The 25,552-nt window shown below is 34.4% G+C and overlaps 1 protein-coding gene across 2 annotated transcripts in view; it reads left to right on the top strand.

Moving 5' to 3' along the window:
- IL1RAPL1 (interleukin 1 receptor accessory protein like 1) overlaps positions 1-25,552 on the top strand; it is a 786,863-nt gene that overhangs the window by 90,404 nt on the left and 670,907 nt on the right. Inside the window, exons 1-2 of one of the 2 annotated variants that reach the window (XM_040531296.1) lie at positions 1,458-1,947; positions 4,364-4,469. In XM_040531296.1, the coding sequence (XP_040387230.1) occupies positions 4,388-4,469 (82 nt within the window). In that variant the 5' untranslated portion in view covers positions 1,458-1,947; positions 4,364-4,387. Of the gene's footprint in view, positions 1-1,457; positions 1,948-4,363; positions 4,470-25,552 lie in introns of those variants that run through there. The other variant, XM_040531287.1, reaches the window with a different exon arrangement.

Here is a 25,552-nt window from a genome sequence, read left to right as displayed (position 1 = left end):
TGAACGTTAATGTTGAGATACAGCTGTATTTCTATTTCTGCCTCAAGTGGAAACTAAGATACTCAACAGTGCAGCTGCCAGAGGCTTCCTATGTCATTTTTGTGTCAAGCAATGACATTCTCTATCGAAAAGACCTTTTGAAAATTATTTTCATACCTAGTTAAAATTTGTATGAAATATATTGATCTAGAAGCATTCAACATGCTTTAGATATTGTGATTCCTGCAAATAAACAACCCACTACTATATTTCAGTTCTTCCTATCATATAAAGAGCAGGCAACCAAAAATCCCTGATTCTAAAATATTTTGTTATTTTATTATTCATCCGAAGAGTCAAGTACCCTCATAGCTAAAGAATTTGTAAAATATGCTGGCATCGATACAACTTGAGACACAGCAATGAATTTTGTATCTACCATACACTGTCTTAGCTTTCTGGAAGAGGTAACTGAAAACCAGAAAAAAAATAAAATTAAAAAGGCCTTTTTTGATGCATACGTCACCTGTATATCTGCTTATTGCTTACAGAAACAGCAGACATGCTATTTCCATTTAATCATGAAATAATATATATTTTTTAATTACTACCTATATTAAAAAAGTACTTGTTTTTAGTAAAAAACAAACAAACAAACAAAACAACAACAAAACAGCCCAAAACAACAGCAACAAAAAAATAACTGCTGAAGGAAGGCTGTTTCCAGTTCATGAGATATCACACTAAAATTAGTGTTAAGAATTTTGCTTCTCAGGATTATGCCTTTTATTTTGTTCTTCAGTTAAAAAACTAACAATGTATTTCAGCATCTAGGCCTCAGACATACTTATTACACTAGAGAAGGAATTTTCTGTGGGTTTGTTTTAAGATCATCTTGGGATGTTTCTTTTTGATTTCCTTCTGATCTGCTTATTTTGTCTTTGCAACTGATTTCAATAGGTGACAATTTCTAGACTGCTCAATTGCTGAGGCATTCACCTGGGACACCTGCTTTGAATCAGTCATGAGAATGATGTGAGCCAGATTCTCCAACCTCACAATGTACAAAGGCATAAAGTACCGACTCCTCTACAGTGATCTTTAACTTACTGTCTTTTCTTTGAGTTTTTATATTTTTATAATACAAGACCAGGAAGAAAAGAAAAACAAAAGAAACAAACAAAACAAAAACAAAAAAAGCTTCTCCTGCTGCAGGAAGGGGTGTGGAAACAGAAGGTAAATGTTGGTAAACTCTGAGGAGAGCCCATATGAGACAAGAGAGGCCCATACCCCGTCATCGACACGGTTAGAGGCAGCCGAGGGAGCCGCCAGGACCCCTCAGCCCTCACGAGGGAACTGACGAGGCGCGGATGGAGCCAGCAGTGGCAGCGGCGGGCCATTTAAATCCGGCGTCGCCGCCATTTCACAGCCACTCACCGAGACAGCAAGACCCTGACTGTATAAAAGCAGTCCCTAGGGAGCGCTGCAAACAGGACTGGCTTAGCAGTTAGTGGATGCTTTCCTCCCTTTCCCACCTCTCTCCCCTCTGGGAAGTCTGCCTCTTACAACTTACGATTTTAGCGAGGAAGCTACTGTAGAGAGTACTAGTGAGCCTGCTGTTTTGCCATGGTTGCACCCTGGCAGGAGGCTGTTGTCAAGAAAAATGTGGAGACCCAGACAGAGGCCCCACACAAACGTGTAAGTGCACAGGTCTCTGGTTGCAGTGAGTGCCAGAGCCTGGCCCTTGCAGTACAGGGTGACAGAGACAACACCTGCGTCAGATGCGACTAGGTGAATGATTTACTCAGCCTTGTGGCTGACCTAAAGGAAGAGGTGGAGAGGCTGAGGAGCATTAAGGAGAGTGAGGGGGAGATAGATTGGTGGAGCCAGTCCCTACCAGCCTTGAGGCTTAGGCAGCCAGCAGAGGCTCCAAGAGAAACACATCACGCCCTACTGCCTTGCGAGCAGGTAAGAGGAGGGGACCAGCAGGCAGACAGAGTTCCTGCTACAGTGAACCCCCTCTCCTCTCCCCCTAACAACAATGGTGATGAATTGGGCAGGGGGCAATGGTAGAAGGTCCCTGCTTGGCGTTACAAGTGTAGCAGGTCCACCTGCCTGGTGATTCCCCTACCTCTCCAGCTGCCCCTGCAGGACAGGTACACTGATCTGTGAGGACAACTGGACAATGGCAAGGGTGATGGTTCTCCCTACTTGGAGGTGTCACCAAAGTCTAATCAGACTACCTGCTGCATTAAAACCTCCTCAGTAAAGAGTAAAAGATGGGTCATTGTCATTGGTGACTTGCTGCTGAAGGGAGCCAAAGGCCCAATATGCAGACCAGACCTGCTACACAGGGAGGTCTGCTGCCTCCTGGGGGCCTGGGTTAAAGATGTAAGGAAGAAACTTCCTTCGCTAGTATGGCCCTCGGATTATTATCATCTTTTGCTGTTTCAGGTAGGCAGTGATGAAATAGGAAGAGCTCCTCTAAGGACTATGAAGAAGGACTTCAGAGCCTTGGGGAGACTGGTCAAGGGTTCAGGAGCACAAGTCGTGTTCTCCTCTATCCCTCCAGTTACAGGAAATAATGAGGGACTGGACATGATGAACCAGTGGATTAATAATTGGCTCTGAGCCTGGTGTCACCGGCAGGGGGCTGGGTTTTTTGACCTTCGGTTGATTTACATGAGACCAAGCCTGCTGACAACAGACAGGAATAGCTTTTTCCATCACCAGAAAAGGGTTTTAGGATGGGAGTTGGCAGGGTTCATTGAGAGAGCTTTAAATTAGTGCAGGAGTCCTAGAGTTTGCTAACAGCCAGTGAATGAGCAAATGTGTTACTGTCTGTGTGTATCTCTATACAAATATCAGTATCAAAATTAGATATCAAACTGCTGTTTTCAATCTGTATTCTCTTACTCCTTCATCTTTAATAAACCCATAATCACGAATGTAATAAGTTTGCACTTAGTTCTCAAATACCTTGAAACGTAAAGCTTGAAGAAGGATTCTTCAAGAATCATTGTTTAAGTGATTCTTCCCATAATGCGCTCTTTTACAACCCCACTATTTTTTATTTCTAACCTGTTCTCTTCTGAAGTAAAAATATTTTAAGATACTGCTTTCAGAAATATCTTGGGTACAGAGTAATCTGACTGCCAATGAAAGTGCAAAAGATTCACAGTCTCTTTTGAAATCAAAGCTTGTACCATGTGGTTTATTTTGAAAATATTACCAGTTGCTGTACAGTGCTGTGATCAGCAGAGGTCAATATCAAGACCACATTGGTTTCATTTGGTCTTTGTTTATAATATTAATGAACCATTGATCACAGCCCTTTCTTTCATTACATGACTCTCTTTGCATAAAATACTATCCTGAGTACAGATAATACATACTATGCCATCTAGGTTGACTAGTCAGAGGAAGCTTTGGCCCCCACTCCATCCTTTAAGACATTGAAATGTGGGTTGTTAGTGCTATCAACCATTGAAAAACAAAGCTGGAACACCATCATGACTAGATTACACTCTTACACCCTCTGAGTTATATGGGGAATTAAAAAAATGTGTACTCCCCATTTTCACCTGCTGCTTATACTGCTTCATCCCCCAAGAACATGAGTAATAGAAATGGAAGCCTTTGTTCCTGTCTTAGAGGTGAAGGCTGAGCTATACAACCTGTGATCCATCCCTCTCCCATCCTAATAACATTCACTTCACATTTGCTGCAGTGAATATGTTTGTTTGATCTTGCTCATGGGACTTCAGCTCATATAAAAGGAACTTACAGGAGTCTCTGCTGGTTCCTCTGGTGGGCTGTTAATGTTCCCTTTTCACTATTCCTAAGAAGATGACCAAATTTGTTTTTAATTAATTGCTTGTTTCATTGTGAATCTTGTGCTCAGTATCTGGAATAAATAAATGTGGGGAAAAAAAAAAAAAAAAAAAAAAAAAAAAAAGAGTATTATTTATTTATTTATTATGTTAGGGAAAAATGATTAAAAGAAATAATTTGATTTTTCAGGTTTAGTGAAAAGATCACACTTTTTTATAGGATAAATTGATCAGTAATGATCCAGGAGATCTATTAGGAGAATTTAACAGGGACCCAATGAATTTTCAATGTGCAACCAAAATTAGAACTCAGGCTCTTGGTTTAAATATAGTGCATGCATGTGTTTGCTTTAAGGTGATTTCAATTTATTTTATTTTATTTATTTTTTATTTTTATTTTTTAGCAGTGATATATCATGTTGGTGGGTTAAGCTGCTCACAAAAAAAAAAAAATCAAATTTTCTATAGTGACAGTATTTTGTATAATTAGTTGCTGCAATGATTTTTTCAGTATGAGTATAAAACCAGTATTTTTCTTTTTTGAACTCTAGGGAGCAGCTGTGGAAAGACAGAAGATGAAAGCTCCCATTCCAAATTTGATTCTCTTGTATGCTGCTCTAACTCAGAGCTTGAAGGTTGTGACCAAAAGAGGATCAGGTAAGTAAATCTTTATCTCTGTGGTTATGATATATGTTTTTGGAAAAAAAAAAAATCCTTAAAATTTACAAATATACATTAAGATGTTGTTATGATGGTTTGAAATATAGTTAAAAGGATTTCAAATTCTGCGTCAAAAAAGTTGGTAGCTTCTACATATTTTTAGAGTATATTGTGTGGTGTGAACTTGATGGAAAAAGGAAAATGTTAAATACTTCAGATATGTAATGCAAAAACAATATAACTGTTCGTCTGTTAAAGGAGAATGTCTTTTTCCCCATCTTATCGCCAGGAATTAAAAGACTTTTAGCTTACTTAAAAGACCTTGTTGCAAACAGGGTCTTTAACATAAGCTAATGGATTTATCTGTTTGACTATATATTTTTTTGGTGAATAATCTCTTGGTTATGCAGTTCATGCAGTTTTCATTTAGGCTACTGATTTTTGTAATACAAAAAATAGATCACACTTTTTTCATGGTTTTAATAACCATGGAAAGTGAACAGGAAAATAGATTTTTAAAAGGACTACCTGATATGTGGTTGAAGAGCAAATGATTGATAGTTGATGCAGCAAACATAGGTGGTTTTTTTTCAGAAACCTAGCAGAGGTGGTATGTTTGCCCATCATCTTTCATAATGTTATTATAGATTACTTATCCTCATATATAAATAAAGGGAACTTCATTACTAAGACAATTGTGTGTTTTTCAGTTCATTCTTTGTCATCCTGAAATTCTATTTTTTCCCGTGTTTCACTTTTAATCGAATAATGAAAAATGTATAGGATAACATTTCTGCAAATTTCTGTTTTGCTCTATGGGACTAAGGAAAACTAAATCCTTAAGGAAAGTATTGATCCAATGTTGAAGGAATTAATTAATTAGGTTTGCTGTTACTAGTTATTTTCCTTTTGGCATTGGAGTTTTTTAGGTGTCTTTTGTTGTACTGTTTTAGAAGTCTGGTCCGTCCTGATTTCATTTTTTTCCCCCTTTAATCTGTTTCCAGAGTTGTCTGCTAGTAATACTAGTAATTGTAATACTAGTAATTCCTCTTAAGTGATGCTTAGGGAGGGCACAGATCTTTCTATATTTTGGGCAATGGTTTAAATATCTTGTATTTTGAATGGATTATACTTGTAACAACATTATGAAACGGGTTCTCTCTTCAATAGTTTAGTGACTAGAAATGTAGACTGAAGGAAGGAAAATAAGGAGTACCACTCTAATCGTAAATTATTCCTCAACCAAAACTTGAGATTAAAATATATTTAAGCTCAAGAAGACTGGTTATTACTTAGTATGTGAAGAAAACTGGCTATTACTTAGTATGTGAAGAGCCAAGGACTTGGTGATGGTTGATGTGTTTGCAATATGATGTCTACCTAGACTGATATCATAGATATCATTTGAATTTTTTTGCATGAGGTTTTTCCATTTGATTACAGTTCAGTAATTGTGAACTTTAGGTTGAGGCCTCTTAATCCAAATTTGCTATAAATATTTTCAATCCTCTTAAAGTACCTTTTACAATGACATCCATTTTTAAGGAGCCAAAAAAACTAGCCAGCTTTCTATTTGAATGTTATGATAATACAAACCCAGGTTGTCTTTGCATTCTATTTCATCAGTTTTGCCTGTATTCTCTTTCTGAGATTAACCAAGTAAAGGAAAAGTGGTAAATATTTTAATTTCTGTTTGGAAAAGTAATGTAATGGATGTCCAGCCAAAGAAAAGAAGACACAATGCTTTTTCAGAGGTTCTGAATATGTTCTCATCCTGATGTTGTACAAAAAAACAAAACAAAACAAAAAAAAAGGCAATAATGGAAATCTTTGGATCTTATCTTACTATGACATGGTTCATGATGTTTTTGCATGAAATCTGCTAATACCGGACATAGTTTCATCCAACTGTATTGCCAGGAAGACTGTTTTGTCATAGTGTGTGTGCAAAGGAAAAATCTGACTTTTAGACCCTTCTGCCTTTGGTCATGTTGTTTAGTGAGTTTAGACATGAAGAAATACCATAGAAGTAGGTGGAATGTAATACGTGCGTGATGCTGCAGGGTTTGATTATTTTACTTAATTTTAATTTAATTTAATTTTTTCTCTGGCTATTTGGAAGTACTATTTTTCAATCCTGTTTTTTCTTGCAAAGATAACCTTATTTGCTTTCATAGAAGTTTCGCTGAGATAACATTAATTTATCTGTAGCGTGAAAAAAAAATGGTTTCCTAAAGCTAATGCAAGTAACCAGCTGTAAATAGGGAATAAAATCAAATCGGAAAATCAAACTTTAGTTTTACATGGGCATGTTAATCAGAGGATGCAGAGAGCAAAGAAGTGGTTTATATCTGTTTAGTTGTATGTATTGCATTCTGCCTCATGGATCAGAAGTTCAGCTGCTTACTGTAAGTTCATTAGTTTGTCTCTTGGAATCTCTTCTTGTTATAGATGGATGAAGTGTGATTTTATTTAAAAGTCGAATGCCATTATACTTCTATTTGTTACATAAAAATTGAATATAAGAGCAAAATAGAAAACTGTAATGCTTTAATATAGGAAGGTTTTTTTTTTTTTTTTTTTTTTTTTTTTTTTTTTGTATGAAAACAAGGAAACAACTGAACCTCTTATTTGGAATTCAGTGTGACTCAGTTTTGGAACTGTAATGAATTAAGAATAACGCTAAATTGAAGCATGATGTAAATATTTTAAATTGGAAAAGTAAAGGCTTTAAAATAAAATCTTTTGTATGCCTTTTTGGAATAATAAATTATTTCATAATAACTGAATACTTGCACTTAATAGCTGCCACCACCCTCTCCTTTGGCTCTTACTTATTTTTTCATCTCGGTTAATAATAAATCTCTCTGTTCACAATATGAAATCTTACTTATCTGAGTGAAATCTTCTCAAATGTTATAATTTTAAATTAAATATATAAAATTTAGGTATTCTGACTTATGACCATTGTAACTAAAGAGCTAAAAAAAATAAAAAATAAAAATAAATTAGTGGTGCTATATGAGGCCTCAGTTCTACCTGTGAGTTCACTTTGTCCCTGAAAAATTAACATTAAATGAATAGCAAAGTGAAGATGGTGGCATATTTTCATACTTATGAGGTGATATAGATATAAATATGGAGTAGTAGTATCAACTTTTAGAGTTTATATTTGTTTGTTTTTTTAACTTCCTTCTCTGTTATCAATGAAAGGAAAAAGAATGTTTTAAGAATGAAGAAGTTTTTGCATTAGTATGCTGAATCGTTGTCCTAGCTGTGGCTTGTTCCTTCCAGTTCATTTTTGTTGTGCATATTTTCAAATACCAAATCTGGAAACACAAACCTAGTACGTTTGATATACATATATATATATACATATTTCAATTATATTTATATTAAAAAGTATTCTGTCCTTGAAAATAGTATTTTCTGCACTATCAGTTGGATTTTCCTGCTAGAGTACTTCAGCTGTCTGCTTCTATAAGGATTTTATCAGCTGTGCTAAAAAGATAGTGATTAATTAAAGTAGGAGTTACCCCATCTGGTAGAAATGAATTTCCAGCCACTTCTCTGAACTGTCAAGAATGTGAAAACTTACCTTCAGAAAGTTGGTGAGGATGTCAAAAATGTGGAAATATTTGCCGTTTCAAATTCTGTTTTTACTTTTTGAAATGAATAACAATTCTGACCATCTATTGTCTTTCAGGATTTATGTTATACCACGTAGTTAGTTTTACATGTAATTAATTAGGATCAATGTGATATTCTTGTCTGTGCTTCTGTTGATTGAAAAGAAGGTTAAAAATTCAGTGTAAGAGAAAACTTAGGTTGTGCTGCTTTGGATTAAATGTTTGATTAGGAGAGTTGTCATTATGCTAGGCACTTAAATGACATTACTTAAAGGCAGTCCTTGAATTCTTCAAAAACAGGAGAGCAGTTACAAACTTGTACAACTGTGTGGTATTCATCAGTTAAATATGATAATACAGGGTGTATAGGGAAAATTATTAATCAAATACTTATTTTATTGGCAGGAAAACAATTTAAATTAGCTTTCTCACAGCTGTGTGACATACCTGTGTAACACTTTATCTTTTATGTTTGATTCCATTTCTATCTGAAAGAACATACATCAGTTCTTTTTTTTGTTTTTAATTTTTAAATTATTTCTGTCATGTAATGAACAGTTTCAAATGACTCTTTAATATAAAATGGGTTTATTTCATGTTTTGAGCACCTAATAACTTTGATAACTAATCTAACCTAATCTAATTTTAACCTAATAACTAATAATTTTGAGCAACTAATAAAAATGGCTGTGTGAGCAGTTCCAGTAATAATTTCATTAATATAGAAAAATGAAGCAAAAAAAAAAAGAAATGTTCCCATATCCAGGTATGCAAATAAATTAGGCTTAAGCACACCTAATTTTTTCCTGTCAATCTTATTTGAAAGCACGACTCCTACAAATTTTAACACCTTCTCAATCAAAAGTGAAAAGAGCCTTTGCCTTAAGCTTTGCCATTCCAAAAAATGACTTCAGAGTGGATATAATGTTTGTTAACTAGCTATTTTCAGTATTCAGTGAAGTCTCCATGAAGGAAGCCTCTCTAGAGGCTTCTGAGCTTTCAAAAGTAGCTGCAAAGATGAACTTTCGTTTTGCACATATTGGATGTCAAATGTGATCTGCTGAAGGGGAAACTGACTCTTGCATTACTGGGCTTTTTGAAATATCTCAAAGAATCTTGTTTCATGAAACAAGTTCTCTGTTTGCTCACCGTGTCCTGTTGATGGAAAGGCAGAATAAATACTTAAAGCCTACATATTTTGATTTGTTCATCATGCGGTTTTACAGGGATTGGCTTAAATTTAAAAAATGTAGAAAAAAAAAGCCTGTTTTTTCAGCATGATGCTGAACTTTATATAAACTTACAATAAGCCTAACAACAAAAAGATTTGCACTTTTTATGCAGTCCACTGAATATTTGGTGCTCACAGTAGCCCTTGATAGTATTATATGAACTTCTTGGTAACGCATTTCTAAATGCTTTCCTTTCTGTAATTTTTCTTTAAATTATCCTGTATTAGACTGAATTAAATAGTAGATTTTTTATCCACACGGTTTTATATCTTCAGTAACTTATGTTTCTTAATGTCTGTTCTTTTGAGGCCGAGTGGTATTTGATAGCTTGCTTGTGATGAAGAGAGGTTTTTGCTTAGGAATTAATGAATTAATGAAACAGGAAGTAGGTTAGGAAAGAGACTCTCTTACTGATCCATACAGATTTTTCCCTATAATGCGGATATTAAAAAAATACTTGAGCACTGCAATGCCATCTGGTGGCTTTGCTTTTTTTTCAAGAGTGATGAATAGACAAAGGGTTTTTTTAGTTATTAAAAAAAAAAAAAATCTGTTAAAAGGGATGGGAGGAATGGGGGGAAAAGTCTGCAAAAAATGTTATGACATCAAGAATTATAATTAGATACTGTCAGTGTAGTGGTATTTTAGGCATTTACATTGCCTAATAGTAATTTGATGTCATCTTGTATCAAAAAAGGTTAGAGTTCATATTATTTTCTATGGTCCTCTGTTCTTCTACAGATTGTTAGGCATGGAGTTAATGAAGGAGCTATATTCTGTGTTCAGTTTTAGTACTGCAGAAGGATATTTTCTCTTCTAGGTCAAATTTATTCTATAATAGAAGTAATTTAACTGGGAGGACAATCTGTCCAACGATAGGTTATCAGGATATGTATGGGGTCCTTCATATCATTGTTATGAAATTAAGGTCTGTACATGTATTATGTCATGCAGGAGAAGATTGAAGATTACTTCTGTTTTCAATGTCTAGTATTTCTGTGCCTTAACTACTGTGAATGAATACAGGTGGTTCTAGTTGTACTTGTGTGGGAGATCAAGATTACAAAAGGAAGATGAACTTTGACGTTGCAAACCTTCTTGGTGTTTCTGAATCATATCTGTGAGCCAGATACTAACATTCACTAGGTAAATATAACTCAAGATTCTTTGGGGGTTCTAAAACTGGTGAAATTCTGACATATATATATCATATACATAATATATGTTAAAAATATCTAGTTATTCTGCTAATTTTGTACTCTTTGAGAACTGTAAGTGGACATTTTTCTAAATTATGGCCCTCTGAATTTTTATGACTGATTTCTTCCACAAGAATCAGTACATTTTAGAACATAATATCAGATGTATCAAAGGTATCTCTGCACAGAGAAGACAGTTTTTGTTTTTCTAAAACATTTCCTTTAGCTGGACCTAGCAACTGAATTATCTCTATTCTGCAATAAAATAGAAAATAATATTAATAATAATAATAAATCTATAATCCAGGTTATCTGGCAAAAACACTGAGAAATTTTACACAATCATGTACTGAACCTGATCAGGAGTCTGGTATACAGTATTTAAGTATTTGTATTTTTAACTTTTTTTTTTTTTTTTTTTTTAAACCACTGTCAGTGAGGCTTGGTGTCCCAACTGCATATTACTATATAATTGTCATCCTGCTCTTCTTAGTGCATTTCCTAAAGTGGTGCCATTCTCTTTTTCATTCTGTGTTTTGATTGCCTAAGTATTTTCTTTTGGATTCTTGTCAAAAGGTAATTAGTTGATGAATGTCATATTGGATCTGACATGCACTGAATAGTAATCAGATGGTTCAAAACTTAAATGAATAGATATATATCCTTTTTTTTTTTTTCTTACACTATTTATAGACAGAACACTTGTGTCTACAGTTCTCCAAGTACATAGAGCTTGAAGCAAATAATTTACAACAATTAAAGGCAGTGCTTCTTGTGAGCCATAGGAGTTTGTGTCGATTGATATTAATGGCCTCTAGCTGTTGTTTTCACTCTGTTACAGAATGTTAGTTTTCCATTATTAATTGATGAGGTTTGTGGTCTGTTGGGTGGTTTCATAGAACCTGAAATATTTGGAGCCTATCCACGTCTATCTCACATGTAAGATTAACTTGTGTGAATGAGTTTTTTTTCTCTAAATTTGAGGGATTAAAATTACTATTAGTGCTATGAAAACCCCTTTTCTCTATTTGGTGACAAGAAGTAAAAGGACACCAAATTTAATTCCTAAACAAGGATCTATGTAGCTTTCTTACTGGATTTGGGGGATTGAGGAGGGCAATCTTATTGCTCGACCTGGTGAAGAAGTGAATTTTTTTTTTTTTTTTTTTTTTTTTTTGTATGAGGATTTTTTCAAAATACTCATTTTGAATTGGCTTAGCAATATGCAGCCTTACTTGTGGTTGTAACCAGGGGACTGAAGGGGGGAAACTCTGTGAAACATTTTTCTTATTGAGAGAGAAGGGACAGAAAGTTGAGGGAAAAACCTGAGCATCTTACACAGACAGCAAAAGTATCCATGTTACCATTCCACAGTTAAATATGACAAAGCTGTTGACTCCAGTTTTGGTACAATCCTTGCCTTTTTTTCTTTTATTATAAAGGAAACCAAAAACAAACAAACAAGCAAACAAATAGACTGATTGTTGTTGAGAAAAAAGGCATGGCTTTCTTTTTACAAGTCAAGGGAGAAAGTAGGAGTTAAAGATTAACTTATTTAATTTTCTGAATATGCAAAATGTTACTATAGGTTTCAGACAGTGTATGGTTCTGAACCTGTTTCTGTGTTTATGCCACTGTAAATGGGAAGTGTGTATTTTCTTTAAAGGAGTGCTTACTTTCAGTACTTCTCTTTAGCTACGGAACATTTCATTGTTGCATTGACACGGTGTAATTTTCAGCATACAGCTTTCATTTCAAAACCCTGAGGAATAATCTTGTTGGAAAGAAAACTAGTTTTGTTAGTGAGCCTCAACAGATGTTTGGCCACACGGGTGGTTCAGCTCTACTGGTCTCTATTCTATTTTTCTAAGATAAGGACACTGTTTGGTGTGTTGGATGAACAGCAGTGATACATACTGGTTACTAAAGGGCAGGCAGGGGCTGTGTTATAAAGTAACAGACCAACATAATTCTGTGCCACTAGAGGATCTGGGTAATATGGAATGACTCCATCACCAGTACAGATACTTTGTGACGCACTTCTTTTTTTTGGAGACTCTGTGAGCGCACTGTTACTTGTTACTTGTTCTGTGAGCATTTATGAACTGGATGGCTGACATTTTAAAGATAGTTATATGACCTTTTATTGTTGCTAGGATCCATACTGATACTTTACAGAGTTCTGGGAGATGATGAATAATAACCACACTACGTGGAAAGCCTGTCTGCAGTATCAAAGGATCAGTGTTTTATGGTGTGCAATACATACCAAGAAATGACTAATGATAGTAAAGGAGACAAAGCAAAATCTAAAGCCAAGAGGACAGTAATAGATATTCTTACATAGTTCAGTCACTGAGTTTTAGTAGCTGTTTAGAATGACTCTGCTCCCACAGTCTCTTGTTGTCCCTAGGGAATGGTTGGCGGTAGTTTTGCTGATTGGCATCTGTTGGCAAGTGGCCTAGAAGATGTAAAAGAACAAGTGACCTTTGATCAGAAATAGCTGTTGCAGAAGATTTATTTATTTGAATTTTATGCTGTCACTTTTATGTAGAATAATGACTGTGGAGAATAAGGAGACAAAAACCTCAAGGACAAGTAATGACCATCTGATAGATTCGTCTTTTTTGCTTAAGTGTACTCAGTTGTGAAATATTATTAAAATATAGAAATGAGTTGTGATAATAAGGTTTTCCAATTAAAATATGTTTTGTTGCTACACTTAAAACAAATTAAAATTGATGAAATCTCCCAGATTAAAATACTTACTGTCTTGTTCCTTTCTGAAAGATGAAGGGAGAAAGTGCTATCAATGCAGCATTCACAAAGATATATGGAAAGCAACTCAGCATGAAAAGAAAAGGTCATCATCAGTACTGAAATCTTCAGCCATTCTTGCTCAGAGTAGGTTTGGCTGTTATGGTCTTTATTTCAAGTGTGTAATGCACAATGTCTGTCATTACTTTAAGATTTTTTTAAGCTGTTTTTCAAAAGAAAGAGGTTTTTTTTGTTGTTGTTGTTTGTTTGTTTGTTTGTTTGCAACTCTAAGGACAATTATCAAACTGCTATAACAGTAAATTGCAACGTAGTTATGTTACTTGAAGGTTGAATGCTCCTATAATTTTAATGCCTTGCTCTGAGTATCTAACTTATTTTCAGGAAACTCTCAGGTGTACAGATGCAAAGTAGACAATTGTGTTGAAGCAATCTGCAAATTCATTTGAAGTAGCCCACTTCCACAAATGACTTTCATCCTTGGCAAAAAAAGGAATGATTTTTCCTGCCTTTTAAATCATTTGTAATTCTATTTGAAATATTTCCAACTGATAATTCCAGTTTTAATTACAGAGCCACTTAGGTTGGAAGGGACTTAAGATCATATAGTCTAACCCTGCTGGTTCAAGCAACATCAGCTACAGCTTGCTCAGGATTCAGTTCAGTTGACTTCAGGATTGCTCTTTAAGGACTTTTTTTTTTTTTTTTTTTAAGTCCTCTTGACCTACAATTTGCCAGATTAGAACAGGCCTAAACCTATCTCTCAGGTAATGAGTGCATTGCCTCATTTGTCTCCTAATCATGATGTGTTCACAATCATACTTCTGAGTTGCTATGTGGAGTTGCAGCATACGCCTAGAGACGGTAGTTAGGTTTTAAAATTTGACTTACCTGGAAGTAATGTTAATTAAGTTTGCTTGGTACCTGTTCAAGATTTTCCATTTCTTTCACAGTAAGATTACTTATTTTCTTTGCAACTACAAATGTATTTGAACTATATTTAAACTTAAGCTAAAAATGGAGTCCTGTTAAACTACATGGAAAAATGAATGGACATTTTATGTTTTACCATTCCCTTGTCACCTCACTTTTAACCATAGTTAATACCCTTGGTAATATGAGAGTCACTGTAGTTTCTTATAGGAAAAAAATGCCTAATGCTAAGCATGCTACTTTCATGCACTTTTATATACTTCACTATGATCTTTTTTTTAATGATGTTTGTGGCAGTAGGTAGAATAAAGACAGTAACTTGGGATATTAAAAATTAAGTATCAGGCATCAACAGCCTCCAGTAAAACCAGCAACACACTTTGGTTGTCCAGATAAGAAGAGTGCACCCTGGAAGAAAGGTGTTATTGCTATTATTTTTTAAAGGTAAAGGGTTGGCATGTCTGAAACCAAATTTTCTGCTGAGTGTCCTTGACTATATGACCAAAGTGAATGCTGAAGGCAAGACAAAGACAAAGGCAAGGAACAACGTAAAATCTACCTACCTACCTACCTATCCAGCAATCTACCTGTGTGAATCTATCTAAATATATTTCTGTGCTGTGAGGGAAGGCTCAATTTTTTTTCCTACTCAACAGAGATGCTATTAAGCATAAGTGATGTTCTAGGTGGGGCACAACAAAGAAGGAATGAAAATATAGAGAGATACCCTGAACCCTTTCTGGTCAAACAGGCTAAGCCAAGTATGACAAGGAGTCCAACTACATTTTCTAGCAATGAATTTTGGAAGGGGCTTTCTGGAGGCTGGTGAATTCCCTGCTGTCATTCCCCTGAATGCATCAGGCCATTTTCTGCACAAAATTGCATTTTTGTACTGTAGATTTCTTTTTGCCATCGGCAATATTTTAAATATACTTTATATATATATATATTTGCATATATAATAATTGGAGAAATAAAATCAAATTCTAAGCTTAATTTTTCTAGGAAACTGAATAAGGGTCAGTAACAATATTTTAGTTGAGTAATTAACGTTAAAAGAAATTATTCAGGAGAATAACAAGTTGGTATTATTTGTTTTACAAATAAGATGCATGCATTCATTTTATAGTTTATTACTTGCTGTGGAGTTTTAGCAAAATGGGACTGTTAAGGGATGAAGTAGGAAGCTTACACCAAAGACATAAAGTCTGGGAAGAAATCATGAAAAACCATTTTTGTCAGAAAATGTTTTTCTTCTTGGGAAAAGTAGCTGTCTTGTCAAGCAGAAGAAGAATAAACTGTGAAATGCTTGAGCCAACTTAACACATTCAAACACAGAACATGTAACTTACTTAAATTTAGTTCCTAGATATGTTTTCAGTGAGATTTTTTTTCCCTAGCGTCATTTAACACCTTTATCTACTGTCTTTCCTGCTGAGTATCTCAAGTTGGTATAAATACTTTTCACCAGCCCTCATATAGGACCTGAATGCATGCTTATTCATGGATCAAACTCTGAACATAACAAATACTTCTGAGAACCCATGAAGGAGGAAAAAAAAACCATCCTCTTCTGCCTAAACTAATGTGGAAACACGTAAGACTCCCTAAAGTCTAGGGAGTCTTAACAGATGAGTTCTTAGCACTTGAATCAACATGCTGCTTAGATGTACTTGACTCTTTGTTGTGGTTTACCCCCATCAGGCAGCAAAGTACCACACAGCCACACACCTACTTTCCCTGGGTGGAAAGGTAGAAGTGTGAGAACTCTTGGAGTGAGATACAGACAGCTTACTAGGGAAAGCAAATTCACGCACGCAAGCAAAGCAAAGCAAGGAATTAATTCGCTGCTTCCTATCCACAGGCAGGTGCTCAGCCACTCCCAGGAAAGCAGGGCTCATCACACAGCAGTTTCTTGGGAAGACAAATGTCATCACTATGAACATCCCTCCCTTCCTCCTTCTTTGACACAGCTTTTATTGCTGAGCATGACACCACATGATATGGACTATCCCTTTGGTCAGTCTGAATCAGCTGTCCTGGCTGTGTCTCCCCCAGCTTCTTGTGCACCTCCAGAGTACACCCAGCCTCCTCGCTGGCAGGGTAGCACAAGGAGCTGAGAAGTCCTTGGCTCTGTGTGAGCACTGTTCTGCAACAGTTAAATCATCGGTGTGTTATCACCACTGTTTTCATCAAAAAAAAAAAAAAAAACACAAAAAACAACAACAACAACAACAAACAAAAAAAACACAACAGCATTGTATGAGCCTCTATGAAGAAAAGTAACTACCTGAGCCAAAACAAAGACACTTTTATGTGTGTTAGATTACTCACCAGAAACAGTATTTGGTAAGGTCAAAATAGAAGTTTGAAGAATGGCAATACTAATAGCCCATTAGTACATCGCTGTATTAGGCCTTAAAATGTAACCTCTCACAGAACAGTCGTTAGAGACTAAAAAACAATTCTTCTTACAAAACCAGGAAATTCAAGATTAGAGCTCATAAGAATAATTGTAACAAAAATAGATAGTTTTTCTTTTGATTATTGGGAATGGTAGAGTAGGATGGCTTATTTTCTATGGTAGACATTTTTCTCTATATATTTGATTATATGTATTCTATAATATATGATTAATATTCAAGTGTTTTTTATTAGTAAGATATAGTCTGAGAGAAGGATAATAGATATTTCTTTTTCTCAATTTTTTTAAAGAAATACTTCAAGGTACTGACAATTACGATCAACAGTGGGAGGCCAATGTCTCACATAATTTTCTGCATACATACATACTGCCTACTGTAGGCACTTCAGCAGCTGTCCTCTAAATACTGCTGTTGGGGATTTTCTGAATCCTGTTGAGCAGAAGTGTATTTTTATTTAAAATGAAAATCAAGGGAGTCTAGTTTTCTGATACAGAGTTGCAACTATTAGTAATTTGTAAGAACTCCTGAAAGTGAAATACTGCTATAGATTGTGCAATAGTTTTAAGACTATCTAATTCTCCCATTGTTTGTTTGTATCAAAGCTGATCTGTTAACTTTCAAAAAATTTGCAATCCATTTCTTTTTCTACTACTAGTAATTACTAGAAGTAATTACTTTATGCTGTACTAGGTTGATTTTTATTAATAGTTTCATTGAAAATTGCTGTTTATTTTATTTGTTTGATCTTAATTTCTAGGCCAAATTTACTATTAAGTCTGTAAATCTTGTCTCCCTCTTACTGTAATAGCCGGGCATCAAGTTCTATCACACTCTAGAGAACCAAATAGTATGTTATGCATGCTTTCTTCACAGTCCTTCCTTGCTGAGGTGAATTCTCAGTGATAAGTCACAGGTGGTAGCAATTTCTGTTTATACTGACTTCAGTCAAATCAAAGGAGAACTTTGCTTTTTTCCCACTCTTGAAGTCCTGTTTCTTTCTTTCTGGGCTTTACTGTACATTTATGGAGTATTTTGGGGTTTGGATTATTTATTATAGTTTTGGTATAGATAATCTCATGCTGTATATTTAGTTAATTTTGGGGGAAATTGTAATGTCTGATTAGCAAGTGGCTTTTTGACTTACATAGCAATATGAAATTGAATCATTAAAGTTGTTTTTGTATTTGAAAAAAATAATTTTTGAATTCACAAGTTAATTTGCATTTGAACAAGGTAAAGATGGAGAAAATACTGAATCTATCACAGATTATTTAATTTTAGCTACCTTTTTTTTTTTTGTAATTTTCTAACTTTTCTGAAGTAACATGACAGGGTCTTGTCTAATTTTACTTTTTTTGTTTGTTTTATTAATTTTATATTTGTGATGATTAGTTCCTCTTTAAGATACATCTTCCATTCAAAATACATAGGAAAACAGTCTTATCTTTCCTATTAAGAAATTAAATGTACTGTGTAGCTGTTCGACCTGAACCTGAAGTCATCAGTAGCAAAAAACCCACACGTGTTTAAGTACAAAAATATAATTTAGACAAACAGCAAGTATTCTGAGAAACAGTTCAGAAAGATATAAATATATATATTTTTTCTTTTTCAGTAATTGCTTCCTCTTTAATGTTGTTTTGGTTTTGGATTGTTTTTGTTTTGTTTTGTTTTGTTTTGTTTCAGATTATCTATCAATTACCATTTTCACATTTCTTTAATCATCTAGGTTTATTTATTTATTTATTTTAATGGACCCAGACTCATTTAATTATTGTGAACTTTTTTTCCAGAAGTCTTATTTACAGCAGAAAATCTGATCTCTTTGTTACAGTTAGATAATTCTTTAAATATAACTTAACTTCAGTAGAATTGTTTAGTTGATTACTTAACCTGAGCAAGAGGTCCACATTCTGACCTTGAGTATTTTTGTTTTAATGTATGTCAGAAATTCTATGCAGACACATTTTCTCCTGTTCAGTGCATTTTAGTTTTCAACCTATTGAATTTGAAGGGTCCTTAAAAATTCTTTCAGTACTTGGGAAGACTGCAACTTTGATTGGATAAGAAAAAATAGGATATAAAATATTAGTAGGTTCTTGGTTTCTGGAAAACTTTACAGCTTTTAGTATTTCAGACTAAAATGGGTTATATAGCTATATCTTTTACTGCTTATGTGTTTTAGATATATGCACATCAAATTAGTTGAAACACGGGTCTTACTTAGGACATACTTTCTCAATATGAGTCAATGGTATTTATGAGAAAAGCAACCTGATGCATAACCAATTTGAATACTTTTAGAAGATCTTCAGAAAGAATATATTGTAGTGATACTCTTTAGAAATATTCCCTAAGATGCTAATTTTAAGCAGAACATATCAAATTTTGAAATCAACAGCGCTGTGCTTTAACCCAGCAGGCAGCACAGCACCACACAGCCACTCTCTGACTCCCCCTCAGTGGAGTGGGGGAGAAAATTGTAATAGGTCAAAGTGCAAGAACTTCCCAAACACCAAACAAATTTTTCTCATTCTTCAACATGCAAAGCTTTACTTATCTTGTATATTGTATAATTTCTGCACTCTTGTTACCAGCATCTCTTGTATATTGAGAGTAAATATTTCTGCACGTTGCATTTCTGAATATCCTAGTATTTCTAATAAGATATGACTACTGACTAGCTACTTTTTTTTTTTTTTTTCCTGGTATATGATGAAAATCAATAAGACTTTGCAGTCCTATGCATTGAAATCTGGAGGGGAAAATAAAAATAAATACCAGTATGGTTAGAAACGTTTCCTTTGTTTTTTAATATTTATTTATTTTTCTTTCTGAGGTTGATACCCAAAGGCACTAGTTTATCAGCTCGGAACCTAGTGTCACAGGTTATTAAATTGATCCAAATATACCTAAACTCAGAGCATTGAAGACGGGTTGAGTTGCTTCAGTGAGAGGGGAAAAAAAAAAAAAGACAAAAGTTTAGCCAGAGGAGAGGAGATCACTTAAATAAGTAAACACAAACAACAACAACAAAAGCACTTTAAAATAAATGACAATTGTGGTAAGCAAAACAGTCCTAAAGCAGAGTGGTTCACTTTTAAAACTGAGACTTTAAACTGTTTTTTATAACTTCAGTTACTGACTTTGTCAGCCTTGTCTGAATGCAGCAAACATGGAATTATACAGAGGTGAAGGACTTCCAGAAATGAAGGGAGAAGTGATTTAATTTTTTTATAATCTGGACAAACAACTTGAAACTTTCCTTGTTCTGCGTTGCATGTCCCATTCAGATTGTCAGTGGCCTGGGTCTGCTTCACATACAAGCTGAGTGTATGTACTGAACCAGTTGTAAATTTATATAAAGACGGAAAGATCCAGCATTAGTCTGAAGAGATCTAATAAAAGAATTTCGATTCATCCAGCCAATTGTTCATAACAGACTAGTCAAATGTATAATAGCCTAGCCATCCATTTTTAATGTTGGCTATTCTTAGAGTTTATTTCAGATGTTGGAGGATCTGGGAAACATTATTATTTATCCTGAACAAAGAAAAGTAATTCACATATTGACCTTAATATAGTTAAGCATAGCAAATAGATTCCCATACAAAATATTTGATATGGAGAATGTTATCTTAACAATTAATTACTTCCACTAGGGATATGTAAAGAAAAAGAGAAAAAAAGAAAAAGCAGAGAACCTAAAAGTCTCAGTCTTTAGACTACCACAATAAATTCGTAGATGGTAATTAAATGCATATTACTAGTCTTACCTTTTCAAATGTACTCTGCGTACTCACTTGCTTATCCAACATCTCTGTCCAACAACACAGCTCATCTGGAAATTTTCCCTCTCCACTTTTGAGGTGTTACTGAACTTCTCAACTTGACAGTTTCTGTGAGTAGAATGTCCTTCCTCTAGCTGCTTTTCAAGTTTACTGCTGTTGACAATCAAATTACCCAATAATCTTTAGAATAGATTCTCAGCAGATGTAGATCTCTTCGAATTCAAGGAACTCAGTAGATTCTCAGGGCCTTATATGCCACTTTGTTGCTTTACCTCAGAGCAAGAAAGCAAAATGACAAATCACTCCTCAATTGTAGCCATTAGGAATCATCTGTATATTTAAAAATATCTGGAACTTTTATCTGCTTTCTCACAATAATTATTTTAACACTGTATTGCCTTTATTAAGCACAGAAAGTGCAATGATTGAACTCCATTATTTTATGAAATGCCCTACGGACATCAAAATTCAGACGCTCATCTGTGTCACAGGTCCTGTGTCATTCATGTCCCGAACAAGGAAGGTTAAAATTTGCTGCTGGCCTAATTTTACTAGAACAAAATTTCAAATTGCTCCTCTACCATCTCTTCTTATCTGTGTAGCTTCAATTCTCTGGCGAGGACGCTCCCTGAGCCAAGTTTTCAACAGACTGCATAAGGAATGACAGCAGATGTAGCATTGCATTAGTCTTGAGAAAATGTCTTGTTCAGTAACAGTTGGCCCTTCACTTTTAATGTCTTTCCTATTGTGTTTAGACATTTATAAATTTGCATTAAAAATGAAAAATAATGAAGTGATGATGTTAGAGATAAATTAGTTTTGCCTGCAGGTCAGCTAGACTATGGATGAATGTTAACTTCTGCAATTTTCATAAGTTTAAAGACAGTTTCTAATCTTTAGGGAGAGATTAAGTTTCCCTCTGTGTTTACAAAAACAGCATGTAAAGATTGAAATTGTTGGAGCTATGGACTAAGTCCAACTTCCTAGTTTAAAAGCAAAATGTCATTTTAAATATACTGTGTCGGAAGTCAGAGTTTGACTTCTGAAATCTCTTTTGGCTAGAGAAGAGGATTCTGTTGTTGTTGTTGCTCTATGCATGGCTATATAGTGCTTAGTTTTACTGTGTTGTGCTGCACATCCCTATTATGCTGAGAAATGTTTCCAAAGTAATAAAATGTTTCCTGTAATGTTATTGTTCTATGTGAGATTCTATGATATGGCATCACATTTATTTATTCTGACTTTGTTCAATATAGTATATCTTTGCCTTTTTGTCTGAAATATGTTAGTAGTTCAAAAATGGGATAACCTGCTCAACTGGTGGTGGAGTGTACTGGTAGGGCTGTAGCCAGGCAGACTGCATGGTATGTTTGGGAGTTATACAAAATCATGGTATTTAATTAAGAATAAAATTATCTAAAAACCCAAAAAATATGATTCCACTTTTAAAGATTTGTTATGATCACATGGAGGGGTTCTTTTCTTGTGTTTTACTTTCTAAAATATACCAAAATTCCAAACTGTGACCATGCAGTCTTACATTGCTAAGGAATGAAGTTAAGCAAGCACCCTGCAGCTGAAAGCAGGTTCTGCAAAATACTTTGAGACAAAATTAATAATAAAAGTTACATGTTACATAGTATTTTGGAGTTGGACATTCCTCAGTTCATACAGCTCTGATAGAAAATGACTCTCAAATATATGATCATTTTCTGGTGTGGGAGCTCATACTGCAGAGATATAACTAGAACCAACTAAGGAATTGACTTACAGTAATTTCTAATAATAAAGATGGCAGTCAGTTTAGACCTTGTATTCAACAGAGCAGGGAAGAAATGATTGGAGTATAACTTTGTTTATAAACATGCAGTTTCTGGAAAATTGCTGTATCATAGTCCACATAAAGTAGATATGAAGCCGAAATGTTAAAAGTTCACTTAAAACCAATGCACATTGTTACTGTATTATGATGTTAGCCAATGAATGAAGGAAATGCTGTTAATTCCACTGAAGGTTTTTTTGTTTGTTTGTTTCTGTGTTTTGAAATTGTCTTGATTCTTTGTGAGTTATTGCTGGGAGTCTGGGATATTTTTGATCTAGAGATAAAATATATCAATTCTAATTTGAAAGATTTTTAGCAGGTAGTGTTATAGCAGATTTTCACTTGCAGTGTCATCCTAAAACATAATGTTACATAGTTAAGCAAAGGAGGCTTCATGTACATGAAAGTATTACTCTTTTTAAAGGCAGTGATTTTTTTTTATTTTTTTTTCCCCTATCATATATATATATATCAAAACGTTTTGGAAATTTTCAGATTTTTTTCTGCATCTCAACAAAGACAGTTCAGAAATGTAGAGAAAAGTCACTGGGGTCTAAGAAATGATGGTTTTATGGGGGTTCATGATTTTACCATCAAGAGTGTAGGACCAGTTTAAACTCTAAAGTTCAATTTTACAAAAGCTAAGAGAAGCCCTGCAATAGACACCTACTTCAGTAGGGAACATCTCTATGGTTAATAAGCCATAAAATACTTCTCAACATCCCACAACAAATCTAAGCTCTATCGATGCCAGTGTCAAAGATTTCACGAATGGTTTGAGGCTCTTCCCTCCTTCCCACCACTACTTAGCCATTTGATTGTTGGCAAATATTACACATTTCTTCTATGAAGTATGAACAGATCAGAAACCAATCCAGTTTATTTAAACTTTCTTTTAATTCTTCGTCAGCAACATGAGCCCTACTAGTATTTTCTAAAGCATGTAACATCTGCCTTATTGCACTTATGAATCTGGAGTGCTATAATGAATGTGATGCTTTGCTGAGTAATATGTTGCAATACTTCATCTCAGTGTTCAAAGAAAAAATTGTGTGGTTTCTTTCCTCCAACCTCCTGACTGCATTGCATATTGCTTCATGTTTCTCTTGCCCAGGAAAGAATTGACTATTAAATATATTTATGTGACTTTGTTGAGCTACAGTTCTTGAAGTTTGCTTGCTATGAATATATGATAAAATAATTTCCTGGACTGTAATTATAAAATACCTACATCCTTTCCTATTTACATAAATTAAGTATTCTCAAAGTATAGGGAAGATCAAAATCACTGAAAATATCTCTTTTTATCTATCAGTTATTAAAAGCCCCAGAAATCGACTTTAAATATTTTAAATCCAGCTTTTCTTCAAATGGTTGAGAAATTAAGTCAGTATTTTCATTTTTCTTTGATTACTTAATTCATTTGTATTTGAAGTAAACATGTCTACAAAACTATTGTTAAAAGTAACATTTTTCTGTCAAGAGAAGCTTTTTAATTCTGCACCTGAGACATAGCAAATGAGCCACCTCTACAAAAAAGTGTCCTTTCTTTTTTGGAAAGCTTGGTGCATGTAGTTATCTGTAAGTCCACTTCCAAGCACTGTAAGTCACTTCATAGCATGCCACTATATATGAAATTGCAGTAGAATTACAACCAGTTCAGATTTCTGTCACTTGTGCATCCTTAGCATTATCTTCTCTGATCATGTTGATTTTGGTGTATTCTGGGAGTATCTATCCAGTCCTCTAACTGCTTTTGGAAGAAATAGCATGCCTCAAATTCAGTCCTGTAATCTTGCAGAACAATGAACAATGAAAGTCTAATACTAACCCATTTTTGCCTCTCCTGTCTTTCTTCTTCCTCTTCTTCCCCTTACAAAAGGGAGTTTAACCTTATTTTCCCAATACAAGCTTTAGTGACATGTCAGGGTAATAAAATGCCAAAATCTGGGAAAAGAGTGATTTTTTTTGTTAAACCCTATTAAGGTAGACATGTACCTTAAAGATTCTAGAAGAATAGACCTATGTGTGAATACATACTACTCCCATGTGTATGAATTAAAACAGCAAGATCCTTTTCAATAAGGATGATGCTTATTTAATTTGTGAATAGAGAGAATACACTCCAACTCACACAGGTTTTGTGGAATAATCTTTTTAAAGAATTTCTTCTTTTCAAAGCTAGATCATAGGCAGAAAACAACACTTGTGCACTGCTGTACAAGAATAAATACTTGAAACTAAATAATCAATGGATTATTTTAGTCATTAGTAAAATGTATGATTGATTCAGTTACAACATACTCTGTCACCTTCTTCACAGAAGCCTCCCCTTCAGTTACCAGACTTGTATGGAGGACACCACATGTTCTAATTTCCGATAACTACTTGTGAATCTGATTAAGTTCTTCAAATTTATCTTTAGCCAATTTAGCTTCATCACATGGCCCCTACTCATCTGAGACATCCCTGTGGGGATAATATTTTACAGTTAATTAGATATTCATTAGCTGATTTCCAGTAGAAAGCTGGGAGTTTCTTGTTTCAGCTATTAATCAATAAATTAACTTTTTTTTCTAGTTCATTCTTTAGACACTGAAAAAAAAAAAGTGTCTATAAGATTATTTCAGTCTTCTCAGAAAAAAAAATCTGCTATAAAGCAAATATTTAAAAGGATGATACACATCTCCCACTGACATCAATACTAGTGTAAGTAAATTCATAGATTTATGATATCTTTGGACTTAGTTTTTCTTCCTTGACTACGCTGATGTTATTGAAATTGAGTTTTAGTTTGTCTGATTCCATATGCTTCTGTTTTATTGTATATTCTAGAACTAGTGAGTTTTAGCATACTGTTTCACTTAAGTAGATTCACTGAAAGTGAAAGAACATGTTGTTTTCCAGTTATACAGATTACTTATAGATCTAACTATACTAAAGTAGGTTTCAATCATTTCTGCTTTTGTTTCTCTCAATTCTTATTTTCTTATATTTTCTTTTCTGTCAACACATGGAGATTTTTCATGTTTATTAAGCCATAATGGGAGCCAAATTTAGTATTCCATTGTATGCTTTCCTTTGAGCTTCAGAGAGTTTATAAAAACAAATAAATAAATAGAGACATAATTTAAAAGGCCAGTCCAGTGTAGTGTCTGATTCTCCTCATTTGCACCATTTTGACAAGTTCTTTCTGACTCTCAACTGGAAATTTTAGGGCTTTTAGGTGAATTAGAGCAGCTTATGATTAAATAATGCTCAGGAAAGTGTAAG

This window comes from Cygnus olor, chromosome 1 (genome assembly GCF_009769625.2).
Source record: "Cygnus olor isolate bCygOlo1 chromosome 1, bCygOlo1.pri.v2, whole genome shotgun sequence".
NCBI lineage: Eukaryota > Metazoa > Chordata > Aves > Anseriformes > Anatidae > Cygnus > Cygnus olor.
The sequence above is the reverse complement of the archived record's forward strand: the minus strand, read 5'-3'. Positions and strand labels throughout refer to the sequence as shown.